Source organism: Aphanomyces invadans (genome assembly GCF_000520115.1).
Source record: "Aphanomyces invadans strain NJM9701 unplaced genomic scaffold supercont1.54, whole genome shotgun sequence".
In the NCBI taxonomy this organism is placed as follows: Eukaryota; Oomycota; class Saprolegniomycetes; order Saprolegniales; family Verrucalvaceae; genus Aphanomyces; species Aphanomyces invadans.
This window is the reverse complement of record NW_008580199.1, coordinates 358,274-371,951: the sequence shown is the minus strand read 5'-3', so window position 1 is coordinate 371,951 and position 13,678 is coordinate 358,274. Positions and strand designations below refer to the sequence as shown.

Sequence of the window (13,678 nt, the reverse complement as noted above, 5' to 3'; positions counted from 1 at the left end):
GCGCTCCCATGTCGTATTCAAGCATCGGAACGTGCGAAACCTTGGCGTCAAAAAGTCGTCGTCCCAGATGAAGAATGGGTCGGGGGTGTGGGTCCCATAGCGGCGGTGAAACACTTGTCCGCGCGAAAATCGAGGTCGCCATATCGACAAACGTCCATGCGTTGCCTGTCGGGGGATGCACTTTCCACGTGGAACGAGTGCACACCACTCGTCGCAAGTGCAGCTTGTCAACGACATGTCGTTCGAGAAACCACACGACTTTGTGTACCAAGCGATGGTGCCTCGGTGGTCATGTGGTGCAGCATTCCCCCGTAAGCAAACCGTCAGGATGGATCGGTCCAAGCGCCGTTCCACCGTTGCTCATGGAGCCCTTTCACTTGATATTGCCGCGGCCCCACTACGTGACAAGTTTGTGTGTTTCGTCGATAGCTCCTGTCGTACGCCACAACGACGACGAAAGCGGTCGCCGTGTCATCCAAGTCCATTTACAACTCGCCCGTCCGTCCCCGCGGTCAACTGTTGGAAATTTTTGCCTTAGGCAGGGTGTTGGAGATACGATTCCAGGACTTGGATAACGTCGTCGGCCGACGGTCGTGCTTCGTCCCGAAAGGACAGACACTGTTGCGCCATCTCGAGTAATGGTCGAGGCATCGCGTTCGTAAAGGCTGGTTGGAGTTGCCCTTGACTCACCTATCTTTGCCGTGACATGACAACCCTGGAAAACGCAACAACGTACGAGCAGCGCGATGCGCGCATTCGAAAAGCCATCACCCGAGTGGCCAGAGGTCGCATACGGCGTCTCCATTGTATCCATTTCCGAGAGCAACGCACCAAAGCTGTACATGTCTGCCTTGGTCGAGTATCTCGCTCCACACAAGATCTACGTGGTGCGATCAAGACAACGACATCCATGTCGCGCGTACCTCGGGGGCAATCCATGCCACCGTGCCGACATTGCTCGTCATGGTTTCATCGACCGTCGTGATTATTCGCGAAATGCCAAAGTCGCTCAACTTGGCTTCGTACGTGCTGCTGAGCAAAACATTTTTCGCTTTCACGTCGCGGTGAATGATCGGAGGGTCCAGCCCATGTAAATAACGCAGCGCCATCGCGACGTCCCTCGCGACTTTGGCCTTTGTCGTAGGAACTCTGGATGGACACACGGCTGCTGGCCACGCCCACTGGAATTGCCTCGCTGCAACGTGTTGCCGATCCGTTTCCAGCAGTTGACGGACATCCCCGTGTGGCATGTATTCCGTCAAGACCGCCATGTCCACCAGGGTCGACCATGACACACCGACAAATCGGACAATGTTCGGGTGGTCGAGCCGAGCGCACAGACGAATCTCGCGCATAAAGTCCTACCACGACCCACGGTTCGCATTGGAATCGCGTCGAGAGACAAACGTACTGCTGCCGCCTTGGCATCTTTCGCTTTCGACGGCACCAATTGCTTCATGGCAACGTCTCGACCGAATACCGCCGCTCGATACACAACACCAAAGCTACACACGAACACGTCGTGATCGGACGACAGGTTTGGCACGTACCCCCCCGACGCAATCAACGCCGCGTGGACAATGTCTTGCTGCGGAATGCGGTGTCGAATCATGTATGGGTCGAAACGAATGTCTGGATGGGCGGCGGCGTGGAACGATGGCTGTGTTGCGGCCGTTGTCCGTCGTCCGTCGTCGTTCGCGGGCGAGTGGGACGGCTGGCATCTCGACAACGTCGTCACTGTCAACGTATCGCGCTGGCAACTAGCTGGACTGCCGCGGCGTTTGCGGCGGTAGATGAAAGTTCCCGACACGGCGACAACTACTGCACCGACAACGATCACTCCGACTATCCAACCGACCGGGATGTTGGACGACGACTGGTCAGGAATGCGGGGACTTGGAAACGTTAAACCGGCGGTGGGGAATTGCCTCAAGCAATAGTCGAACTGGGTGCCAAGGACGTTGTAAAAATTGGCAACGTATGAGTCGTTCGAGGTGGCCACAACTCGGCATGACTCCTGGAACGACGCATACTGAGGAAACATCCGCTGGCACATGACGCAATTTTCTACAAGGAACGTGGTGTTTGCTTCGCTGCACGAACCGTAGAGCCGTTGGTACCCTTCGAGGTCCTTCAGGCACTGGTCCTAATGTCGACCGTGGCCGAAGTAGTCAGCAACAACGGTTCCAACACACGAAGAATGCAACGCACTGTGCAATACGATAGCGGCAAGCTTGTCAATTCGATGTCACACCCTTCAGCTTTTCGGTGTGCCGCGGCTTTGATTGCATCTGCACAGGATGGCACGGCGCACCACGTTCGCCCACTCAAGTAGTTTGTCGGCGACTCGTTCCGACAGGTTGCCAACTTTGTCTGGTACGTCTGATTCAATGCAACGCAGTGGGGCGCGTCGTCTGCCACCGCGACAGTCGTCGCCATCTTGAGCAGGAAGGACGCACCAAGAACAAAGGAAGTAGTCGGCGGCATCACGATCTTCTTCGTCGCTGGAGCGACAATTTGCACTTGATCTATTGCGCCACTTGGTCGCGAAATTATGATTTTTATCCAATCAAATGACACATTTGGATTTGATTGGATAAATATTCCAGAAGGGATCTGCCTCTGCAAAAAATAGCCGGTCGTGTCCGTGCCTCTGGCATGCATCGCTCTACCGTTTGACCATAAATGAGCGCATAAGCAAGTGCCCTCTGCCTGCGTCTCCCGCTTGGATTCGCCAACCGTTAATGCGTAGGCAGGCTGTGCATGCTTGGGTCCTGCAGTGGCAAGCATATCTCAAGCTGGGTGTCAGCCCCTTTCAGTGACTTGGAATATGATATACGTTCAGTGTACGTCGCACAGTATCCCATTGCTTCTGGTCAAGTGACCCAGAATAATAAAATGATTAGCGTGATTTGATTGGGCAGTGTAGATCAACCAATCAGTGACGAGGTCCAAGCTTTTGAAAAAGACCATCGAACGGGCGGAAGGTATGGGCGAAGAAGAGATGATGTCGCGAGCCGAGTTTGTGAAGGCTTTGGCGCTGGCATTAGCAGCAAATGATGAACAAGATGCCGTGGCACCAGAGGCTGTGGCGCGCGCTGCATACGAGTCGCTGCAGTTTGACTTTCCACAGATATCGCCAAGTCAGTTGAAAGCACTGGCAACGCACATGCGCGACGACACGGCAACGTTCCCACTTACATATATGCTGCTACGCAACGCGTTGGAGCTTGCACAGAGCTCTGATGGTGGGAGCAGTGCGGCCGCTGCTTTGCTCGTTCAATGCTTCTTCCTTCCATTCCACGCTTCGATGGACTACCTCACACACTTCCACTTACAGGTATTGACATCGTTCCCAGCATCTCTACGATTCCAACATCAACGCACAGGATGACAGCTCAATTTACGACAAGCTCTTGTTCATCAGCTACCACACGACGTACGCCCCGCTGTCGTCGCTATCGTTGGACGACTGGAATCACTTTCAATGCACAGATTTGTGCTGCTCGATTGCGTCCACTTTGCTCCATTATCCGACGGTACTTGCTCGTCTTCGCCGGTGTCAGGGTCATCATGATGCAATAGGTGGGTGGTCCGTCGGCTGTACTGCTTCAAATGGAGTGGCTCCGATACATGTACTTGTTGCGCGACCGCATCCTTCAGTATCCCGTGACATGTGCCAGCATACTCCACAAGATGCTCCACTTTTTCCACTCCCCTGCAAATTTGGAAGCCATTGAAGCGAGCCGCGCTTCCGCGGCGCCTCTACGCCTTCTCCTGGACATTGCGTCGTCCAAGGTGCAGGACTTTTCCCTGCAATCCATTCACATCTCTTTGTAAACACCAGGAGCTCAAGCAAGCTTCGATGGCAAAGTCGTCGATTTTATCGCTTCTTCGAACGATGATGCCAATGGTATGCCGCGCCGCTACCATTCATTCGTGTAAAGTTCTCAAGTCGATGGTCTAGATGGCGAAACAACTCATGTTGCTGGTTGAAAGCCCAGCCAAAGCGTCGGATGATGCGCGGCATGACGATGTTCTCATACACGCCCAACTTTTGGAGTGGGCAGTGCTCGAAGACCCGCCGGGGATTGCCGCGCTGTTGGAAGACTCGGGAGTTCTACGATCGATGCTTCGCTTCATCACAATGACGTCGAGACCCACCAAGGCCACGACGACTGAATTGCTGTCGATTGCACCGGTCAAGCACAGTCTCCGCATCGTGGTGCTGTGCATGCTCTTCCGCCCGACCTTTGCCGAGTTCATCGAGCGAGTACCTAGCATGAACCAATGGACCGCCACTGACACACTCGCGACGAAATATGCTGCGGAACACACGCTGTGGCTGCTCTCGAAGTCGTTGGGACAGTCGACACCGTCCCCGCATTCGTTGTGGAAAGCACTGGCGAGCCTCTTTCCTGTACAATGCGACCACGTTTTGGCAGCCACCACTCGGGTAAGCCTTCCCATGCGTTTGAACGCGCGATGAATGCCCATGGCCATCATGAATATCGTGGCAAACATGACGACGTTGTGCAAGCACCGCCACGTTTCTCGTCAACAGCAAGTACTGACCACGTCGTGGCAGATGCGAGATGCTGTGTTTGTGCTGGACGTGCTGGTGAAATTGAAGTTCCAGCCGCATTGGATCGCGTGGCCACACAAATCGACGTTGTCGTCCACGTTGCAAAACGTCCTGCCAACACTGAATACCTTGTTTCAATGCCCAACGAAGCAGGATGCGACGGCCACCGACGGCACGTCGAGCCCGCGGAGCCCTTCCCGCCAGACTGTGGCGTTGTTGCATCGGTTGCGCATGTCTATCAAGCAACTCACGGCGTCGTCGACGACGTGCGCGGCACTGTACAACAGCGACGGAGCCAAGTTGGATTAAATCGACGGGGGTGTATTGGTTGGGCTTTTGCCTTTTTTGGACTCGGTCGGGAGCTCAAACAACGCGATGAACTCGACCGCAGCTTCCAGCATTGTCGAGTAGTACCCGACTTCACCCATCGCGACGGACGAGATCATGGTTTCGCTCACGATCCGGCGCGTCAATAGCACTTGGCGCAATCGACTCTGGCACACGACGTAGATAAATATCGGGAGAAAGTCGTCAGCGGCCAAGTGGGGCGACGTATTCGGCATCGACGTGGGGGTGTCGTGCTCCATGGCGTGCAGCGTGTAGATGCTCGTGGCGGCTTCCATCAGCGCCTGACCTTTTTCAAAAGGCAGCGAGTAGTTGTCCATCTGATTGAGCTGGACAATGGCCGTCCTCCAATTCGACGGGGACCTACGGCGTGCGCCATGCAGTGTTGGTGACACAAAAACCATACGAACGGCGTACATGTGGTTGGGCTGAATATCAAAGAACGCTTGGCTTTGCCGCGATAGATAGCGGCGCTTTGTCTCAAATACTCGCACGGATTCTTCGCCCGTCGACACCAGTAGCAGATTGTACAGCACGTCCTATCGACACACAAACCACGACGCGGATGACGCCACCGCGACGGGGCAGCAATCGGCAACGTACTTGCAGTGGAATAAACGTCAGCCGTTCAATTTGAATCTACGGCGAGAATACATGTCACGGGCATATGCCAACCATGACAGCCGTGGCCGCACCAGGGCAGTGTCTCTCGCATCGGCGTAATTGTGTTCGATTTGCGCTTCCTGCTTGATTTGAACCATGTAGTCGCGGTACCGTTCCAGGACCTGCAAGATGATGAGCCACACAATTCGAATCGACAGCACAACGCCGAGCATTTCATTTGGCACACAACAAAGCACAACAGAGCGCACACTGATGCCCGCGTACCTTGGCCAAAATGCGCTCCATGAACATGCGGAATGACTTGATCGCAGACAGGACCTTGGCTTGGACGCATTCGTGTGTCGGCAATTTGTCGTAGTGCAGTTGAAAAGTCGCGATAAAGTTGCGCTACAATGGCAGTCATTTTCTAAACGCATTATCTGGTCGTCCGTTCGACGCACAATGTTCTCGGTATGCGCTTTGACAATTCGATCGCAAACGATTTTCGTCGGACGTGGGGGCACAGCCACGCGAGTTAACGACCGGCGTCTCTACGCACGCAAGCGATGGTTGTGAAGTCGACAGCAATAGATCACGCAACAGAGGTTGAGCCGCACCACCAACGTGTAGAAAGTAGATATGGTGGGGAAGCCTCGGTGTGCTGCCATACCTCGACGTTTTGCTTTAATTCCGTGCCGCTAGAGTCCTGGTACGACTCGCGGCACAGGATCGCGTCCTCAATCGCATAAATCCAATCTTCTCGCTCGTCCAGCGAGCTCGCTTGCAGCATGAGCGAAAACCCCCCGCCGCTGGTGTCAATGGCAAAAGTAAAATCGCGGCCGCTCAAGTGAATGTCCACATAGTGCACCTGCGCGCCATCAAACCCCAAAAACAATTGCTCAAGTCGATTCCAGGTGCCCGGTGGCATACCGTTGTGTCCTTGTGAAACAAGAGAACTTCACCCTTGAGCTTGTGCGTTGTGGACTTTGGCACGGTGGCGTCGACGTCTTCGCTAAAGTATCGCAGCACCTACCCACAATTCAAAACAAGTCCACCAAGCTCTCCACGACCCGACCGAGCCATCCAGGACAAAGAAGCGCCGCTTCCAGTTCTTCAAAATGTGGCCCTGTTTGTACAGCCACCCGCTCTTGCGATCGAGCTGTGTATCATCTACAAATCTGCGCTTAATCCGCGCATCGACCATCCCCACAACCTTGAAGCACCATCCACACACGCATCTCGATTGCCAAAGCCAGCGTTCGAGAAGAGACATCGGCAAACAAGTCAAACCACGCGATGCCCAGTCAAGAGCACGATCCGAACCCAAACCTTGACATGGTTGATGATGCATCGATCGTACCGAGACCGATATTTGCGTGCGCATGCATGGACTGGCGCCGCCCGACTGGCACGAACTCCCGTCGGCGCATCCACGTCCGCCGCCTCGTAAACGTCGTCGACCGATATGTTGGAGAGCACGCAGACGGGTTGTTTTGTCGCAGGTGGTTGAAGCTGCTTGCGTATTTCCAACCTGAAACTGGTTGATTGCTGGATCGACCAGCACGATTCCTCTACCATCTTTGTCGGTCACGTTTGGCACAATTTGAATTTGCCACGGAGATGTCCACTCCCACGTCCCGTCGGTGGACGGTTTGGGCAGCGCAATCGTTGGAAAGATCGGATAGTGGGTCGAGTACGTTGCATTTGTGTATCGTTTCGGGTCCATGGGGAGCAGGCATCCCTTGGCACCTACGACGCAAATTCTTGGTTCGGTTGTCCAAAAACAAGAGCAGGGCAGCCCACGAACCCCAGCCGAGCAAGATTTGGTAGCGTTCATGTTCGTAGATGATTTCGTCGGCCTCGGGGATCGCCTCGCTCGTGTCTTCTTCACGTACGCTGTCGTGGGTTGCAACCGTTGACGCGTTCTCAACGACCGAGTCGACACGGACACTACAACGAAGCGACCGGGATGACGTTTGCAACGATGGATCGGAGTGCGATTGCGCCACGACTTGCAGCCAAAACGAAGAGTTGCGTGCGCTCATCATGCCATTGGCGCTCAACGTCGGTCGGATGCCGCGGCGGGGCACTACCTCCGAGTCGTGAACCTTGCCTTCGGCGGAGCTTCGAGATGGCCCAGGGTCGTTCACTTCCAAGTCTTCGGCCGCGTTTGCGACGATATCATCCGCCAACAGCCCCAGTTGAGCTTCCAGCACGTCGCGATGGCGCATCGGTCTCTCCATCGCCACGTCAGCGCCCTGCTCAAATTCGCGATGGAGTCAAATATTGCATTTTGATTGGCTCTCCGAGTTTTCAAGCCATTTGATTGGTGGGATTCGTGGCAATGGATCCACCAACATGAGAAATTCCTGCATATGGCGGCGGCGACACGGCACCCGACGACGACAGCAGGACGACGCCTTCATGGACACCACAAGCACATTCCGTCACGCAAAGGAGCGTCTGACATGGCGATGAGATCCCGTTTTACGTACGGTCTGTGAATACGTAATGCGGTGGCCCGCACGACGTCATTCGTCGACCTGGCGTCGTCGCCTACCCCCCATCGCAATAGCAACGGCGGCACCATCAACCGACGCAGCGTGACATGAAAACGAGTCGCTCGGACCAAACGAACAAGCGCACCACATGATCGAGATAATGCATGCGTACAACGATGCAGTTTACAGGGCGAGGTGTACGCACACGTGTTGAGTCGCGATCGGACAGTCCCTCCTACGCCGCTCTGACGTTCCCTCGTCATGCTCTGAGCGGGATGCATCGCCTCAGGGAACCCGATCCGTTGTCTTTGCCATCCCTTCGTGCCTGTCGTTCTTGCGTTGAAAGTCAACGTGTTGTTCGGGCATGAACCATAATCGAGGAATTCGCGCAAACCCATGAGGAGCACCCTTACCCATGCAGTCACGAGGAACTCCCATTCCCTTCACCTTCCTCCGATCGCTCTCTCTCGTCTTCCACCGCCACCTCCTTGTCCATCCCTACTTCCACCGCGTCATCCTCTGCGCAGTACTTGTCTTCAGACATTGAGGTCTCCAGCATGCCGAGGGATTCGCTTATACGATACCACGCTCGATCCAAACACGCGGCCATTTGCTTCCCTTTGCAGGGCGATGCCATGTGCGCGCAGTGTCATGTCGCGCGCGCCCGCCCGAGACACCACTACCTGTCGGCATCCTCCCACATTGAGCGCTGCGGATGGCACGCATCATGACGAGCTTGTTTCGTTTCGCCGAACCCACTCGTGCGCCTCATAAGGTGTGGCCGTGCAAACGCGTGCAACTTGTCATGTTTCTGTGCGACGACGACCCGTTTATGTGGGCGAAAAAGCCTCCGTCCTGCCCCACCGCGGGAAGGGGCAAGCACCCTGCGCCACGCACACCGAATTGCCGACCGAGCCCTGTCGTATACGAGAGCTGCAGCAGCGCACGAGTTGCTTCCGTCATGCGGCGGGCGTCGCCAGATACACCCGTAAGAGAACCAACAGCTCCCATCTAAACGATTTCCTCGACATATAAAAAAGGCGGACAAAGAAGATCCATGATTTTTTTGGTCATTTCTCAACTGTCGGTCTTCCGCACCCACCTGCTCGTTCCTCCATGGCCGCAACTTCTATCGTCAACGTCGTCGTATCTGGCGCCGCTGGCCAAGTGGCGTACTCGCTCCTCCCTCTGCGTATGCCCGTCTCCCATGTGTCTTGGGGAGATCGCAACGAACGACTCATGGTTGTCCAGTTTGTAGCGGCCGCGTCCTTGGCCCCGATCAACGCATTCACTTGCGTTTGTTGGACATTCCGCAATCGCTCGAAGTGTTGAGCGGTGTCGTGATGGAACTCAACGACTGCGCGTTCCACCTCGTCCACGGTACGTGCCCGACGCCAACAACCCACTGCGCAAAGCATTCGTCGTCACGGGATTTCCTTGCGTAGAGATTGTCCCCACGACCGATCTCCAAACTGCGTTTCAAGACGCCGACATTGCGATCCTTTTGGGTGGATTCCCCCGCAAGCAAGGCATGGAACGGTTCGTGGCTGCACTTTCTCGCCCTCGACCATCCACCGTTCGTTTTGGATGTATTTAGCAAGGAACTCATTTCCAAGAACGGGTCGATCTTCAAGGCGCAAGGTGAAGCGCTTGAGTTGTATGCCCGCAAGTCTGTCAAGGTCTTGGTCGTGGCCAACCCTGCCAACACCAACTGCTTGATCGCGATGAAACATGCTCCAAGCATCCCCACGGAAAACTTTTCGGCCTTGGTGATGAGACCTCGATATCAACTTTTGCATGTTGTGACGATGCCTGTTGCTAGACTCGACTGGACCACGAACGCATGCGCTCGCTCTTGGTGAAGAAGATTCAATCGTACCCGTACGTCTCGAGTTGCGTTGGTTGTGGTTGAGCGATTGTTGCAGCGAGCACAAGCATGTTTCGTCGCAGCACTTGAAGAACTGTGTGATCTGGGGCAACCATTCCAACACGCAAGTACCAGATGCGGCGCACGTGGTCATTCAAATGGCGGACGGGTCGGTCGCGCCGCTCGCAGACTTTTTGCAAGACCCCGACTGGATTGACTCGTCGCTGCGTCCTTTGGTGCGTTGGCCCACAGCATGCTGTTGAACCACAAGCTCGTGTGTAGGTGCAAAACCGAGGCGCGGCCATCATCCAAGCGCGCAAGTTGTCGAGTGCCATGTCTGTGGCGGCCGCGATTGCCGGCCACATGAACGACTGGCTGTTTGGCACGTCGGAGTTGGTGTCGATGGCGGTCCTGTCGACGGGCAACAAGTATATCTTGCGCATTCCCCGATGCCGCGTCCTGACGTGTGGTGGTGGCTAGATATGATGTGCCCGACGACTTGATTTACTCGTTCCCCGTCAAGTGCATCGGGAACGGCAAGTACCAACTGGCCAACGTGGCCGTGACGCCTGCGATTGCAAAGCTCATGCAATTGTCGGCGGACGAGCTCGAAGGCGAAAAGGTCGAAGCATTTGCTCACGTTGAAAGCAACTGCTAATCGATGGCGTCCCCTGGGCGTTGGCTTTGTCTCTAAAATTGGCGCTGCACGTCCGCTGAAGCGTCGTCGCGGGGACGCAATTCTTGCCCGTGCCTTCCCCGCGCCGTACGAAACACAGGACGACGTGTCCATGTCGAGCGCTTGCTTCGGGCAAACGTTGTCGACAGCGTCGAGATACTTGTACATGTGGCACTGGCTTGGCATCGTTTTGTCACGTTGTGCCGCGACCCCCACGTGAAATCTGGCATGTAGCCGCCGCCAAGTCTGTGTGCCTAGCGCGCAAGTCTGTCCCTCATTTTCAAAGCGCTAGCATGCGTTGCATCCAGCATAGGAGGAAGTGCTGCCTCTTTGCGCATGTGCCTAGACGATGCCAGAGTTCTATCAGAACGGGTGCGACTTGCAGAGGTGGGTGTGCAGCATCGCTTTAGAGATCGCGACGGTCCCAGTACAAGGATATTGCCGACAATTGCCAGTGGTGGCTCGCACTGTGTTGGCGGTTCCCTCGCTCAAAGTGGCGTTGGGCCTCGAGCGACTCATCGCACGTGAACCATCTCTCCACAACGCATTGGCACGTTCAGCAAATCGATTCCCCAGAGCGTCGCGACGAGCTTTCTCGACGCCAGCACACACAAGTCGCCAAGATAAAGTGGTGATTTCACACCCCTCGGTCGACAACGCAACCTGTTCATGTCCCAATCTCAAGACACGACCTTTCATGCCACTTTTCTTTCTTCACCAGTACCCCCGACGTGTTTGTGAAAACGAAAACGTGCCTGCCACGTTGTACTTGCCGCCAGACGCAGAAACGAGCTGGCACATTGTTTGCTATCCTCGACCCAGCTTCCACGGTTCTGGCTTTGTTCGCTGCGTCAAACGTCGAAGCTGCGCGAATCACGTCCAGCATCGATCCAAACTCGAGCAAACCCTGCTAGGACCACTTTGGCGGCACCAGCCCTTGTTGTGTCACGCGCCATCTCGTTTCAACTCTTTGCATGCAATTCATGTAAATGTTGTTATCTCGCTATTCTTGGACCAGTTCGGTCGAGCCGACCTTGTGCCGCGCCACACGTCGCAACGTGTCCTTGAAGTCGTCCTAAGCCACCGATCGTCGTGCCAGGAAGATGAAACAAAGGCACACACCATCCAACAACAAACTCCACGGCAATCCGGCACACACGTTGCCGATCCATCCGCCACAAGAAACACGACAGGATCATACCTCGTCTCGGTCGACTTGAAACACCTCGACCGCAGCTTGGACAACCGGGTCGTGGTCGGCAATGGCTTGTTTGAGGGCGGCGACGTCTTCGGCAGGGACGTCCAGTTCGTACACAAAATGCAGCAATTGCTTCTCCATCGCGCCAGCACTTGCAGCAACGTCGCTCGAGTCGACCACGTCAGCGCGACCTGTCGACGCGACTCGATTGAGTGTGTCGACCAGGTCGGACTATGCAACAACACATCAGCGCAAACGGCCGTCAAGTCCAAAGCTGTTGGAAAGCGTCCCACAACGCAAATCACAATATCGCCACATGCAAACGATCCATCCACCCGCACGTACCACGTCCTGGGAGCTTTCAAACACGTCAAACGCGGCGACGACTCTGGGATCGTCCACTCGCAGCGCCTCCAACACGTCTTGACTCAACTTGCCAGCCGAGTGCAGCGCCAGCAACGACGACGCGATTTGCTTCGCCTCTTCTTGTCCGTCGGCTTGGTCGGCGGCCGTTGACGCTTCTTGGACATACAACGCCGCCAGTCGGGTCAACGTGTCGACAAACTCGTGCTCGTCGTGATCGTGTACGAACACCAGATACGCTGCCATCATGCGAGGGTCGTGGCCAGCCCACAGACGTCGCAGTCCATCGCCCTTCCCTTGGCCTTCCAACGGTACGATCCTACCGCAGCGTTCCTCACCAACTCTCTCGCCATGATTCAACATGCCACCGATCCAAAAACCCACTTCTCAAACGTCGTTCCAAGCAAATATACAACGAAAAACACCCGCCTCGAGTTGAGGCAAACGCAACCAGGCTCAAGAAAGCACGCAGTGTCAAACGCTGGCATGCGTACCATGTCTGCAGAATCGTGTCGTGGTTGGTTTCCCACTGCAGCACGTCGTATAATTCCCCAAGTGTTTGCGCTAACGCGCAGAGATCGTTGGACGCCGAGTACGCAGACACAGCAGCGCGCAAACGCGCGTCGTCACGAGCCACATGCGACAGCAACTGATGCTGGGCTCGAGTGAGGAGGGACTGGCGAAGCAACACATCCAGCAGCGACTGCGCATCTGACGGTTTGTCGTGGGGCGGTGAAGTCGTCGATCCGGCTTTTTTCCCGAGAGATGCCGTCGGGCTGGTCAAGGTTCCAAATGTCCCGTACGACGGCGGCGATTGCGGAGCGGACGGTTGCGATTCCTGGCTGGAGAAGGTTCCACTTCGTTGCGTGCTGTGTTTGGGGGACAGTGGGTTCAGTTCCTCTAGACTCGGGGCGGCTTCAGGGCTTTGCGGCACGACCACCGAATCGTGTGCTGGGGAATCTGGAAACCCACGTGCCGACTGGTGGTGTGGCGGAGGCGGCGGCGACAAAGTGCCATCGCCACCCGTTAGACCAGCGTGCTTGACGACCAGCAGCAGTGTATCCACGAGCTCGCGCATGTCCTTGTCCACATGGAAAGCTTCGACGGCCCCGACCATGGCCTCATTCTTGGCTTCCCACAGCGCCAACAGCCCTTGGTATTGCGCCCGAGTGAGCAAATGGCGCTCGACCATTTCGCGGCAGATGCTCTCCAACGAGGGCGACGCCTGCTGCCGCTTGAACCGTACGATTCGCAGCAACGTATCGGCCAACTCGTCCTTGTCTTCTTCCAGCTCGTACACTTCCCACGCCGCGAGGACCAATTCATTGCCTACCTCACGACCAGATAAACCCAACCCAGGTAAAACTATCCAAACACTCCACTTCGTGACAAGCTCCAAACACATTCGCTCCTCATTCTTCTCGTCCAAACCAGATCCGTCTCCATCACAGCCGACTCGCACACATATCCACACAAACGATTTGAGGACAAAATGCACGCGAGGAGCTTTGGCATTTCGTGCTTTCAGTCGCAACATCAA

At 55.6% G+C, this 13,678-nt stretch overlaps 5 protein-coding genes across 11 annotated transcripts in view; 2 read left to right on the top strand and 3 right to left on the bottom strand.

The window, feature by feature from the left end:
- H310_13629 (TKL protein kinase) overlaps positions 1-2,542 on the bottom strand; it is a 4,895-nt gene extending 2,353 nt beyond the window's left edge. For 2 of the 5 annotated variants that reach the window (XM_008881197.1, XM_008881198.1), the window contains exons 1-4: positions 2,212-2,542; positions 2,121-2,146; positions 1,551-2,067; positions 1,412-1,505 (exon numbers count right to left, since the gene is read on the bottom strand). In XM_008881197.1, the coding sequence (XP_008879419.1) occupies positions 1,412-1,505; positions 1,551-2,056 (600 nt within the window). In that variant the 5' untranslated portion in view covers positions 2,057-2,067; positions 2,121-2,146; positions 2,212-2,542. Of the gene's footprint in view, positions 1-736; positions 881-923; positions 1,362-1,411; positions 1,506-1,550; positions 2,147-2,211 lie in introns of all 5 variants that reach the window. The other 3 variants (XM_008881194.1, XM_008881195.1, XM_008881196.1) reach the window with 2 other exon arrangements.
- A 447-nt stretch (positions 2,543-2,989) lies between these two features.
- Positions 2,990-4,489, top strand: H310_13628 (hypothetical protein; the record flags this gene model as incomplete). The annotated part of the gene is made up of 5 exons (XM_008881193.1): positions 2,990-3,340; positions 3,390-3,539; positions 3,586-3,798; positions 3,848-3,913; positions 3,968-4,489. 5 exons carry the CDS (start codon positions 2,990-2,992, stop codon positions 4,487-4,489), a joined length of 1,302 nt encoding a protein of 433 aa, XP_008879415.1.
- Positions 4,490-4,652: 163 nt separating this feature from the next.
- On the bottom strand, positions 4,653-7,835 carry H310_13627 (hypothetical protein). The gene is made up of 12 exons (XM_008881192.1): positions 7,341-7,835; positions 7,109-7,282; positions 6,894-7,064; positions 6,609-6,703; positions 6,464-6,562; positions 6,204-6,401; positions 5,995-6,084; positions 5,819-5,941; positions 5,626-5,715; positions 5,534-5,569; positions 5,348-5,469; positions 4,653-5,293 (listed from the first exon to the last, which is right to left on the bottom strand). The coding sequence occupies exons 1-12, from the start codon at positions 7,774-7,776 to the stop codon at positions 4,891-4,893; spliced, it is 2,037 nt and encodes a 678-aa protein (XP_008879414.1). The 5' UTR covers positions 7,777-7,835; the 3' UTR covers positions 4,653-4,890.
- Positions 7,836-9,110: 1,275 nt separating this feature from the next.
- On the top strand, positions 9,111-10,938 carry H310_13626 (hypothetical protein). The gene is made up of 8 exons (XM_008881191.1): positions 9,111-9,226; positions 9,286-9,414; positions 9,480-9,573; positions 9,632-9,803; positions 9,857-9,915; positions 9,960-10,137; positions 10,184-10,329; positions 10,382-10,938. The coding sequence occupies exons 1-8, from the start codon at positions 9,151-9,153 to the stop codon at positions 10,557-10,559; spliced, it is 1,032 nt and encodes a 343-aa protein (XP_008879413.1). The 5' UTR covers positions 9,111-9,150; the 3' UTR covers positions 10,560-10,938.
- A 413-nt stretch (positions 10,939-11,351) lies between these two features.
- Positions 11,352-13,678, bottom strand: part of H310_13625 (hypothetical protein) — a 3,638-nt gene continuing 1,311 nt past the window's right edge. For 2 of the 3 annotated variants that reach the window (XM_008881188.1, XM_008881190.1), the window contains exons 3-6: positions 12,633-13,467; positions 12,121-12,457; positions 11,779-12,006; positions 11,352-11,652 (exon numbers count right to left, since the gene is read on the bottom strand). In XM_008881188.1, coding sequence (XP_008879410.1) covers positions 11,581-11,652; positions 11,779-12,006; positions 12,121-12,457; positions 12,633-13,467 — 1,472 coding nt within the window. In that variant the 3' untranslated portion in view covers positions 11,352-11,580. The other variant, XM_008881189.1, reaches the window with a different exon arrangement.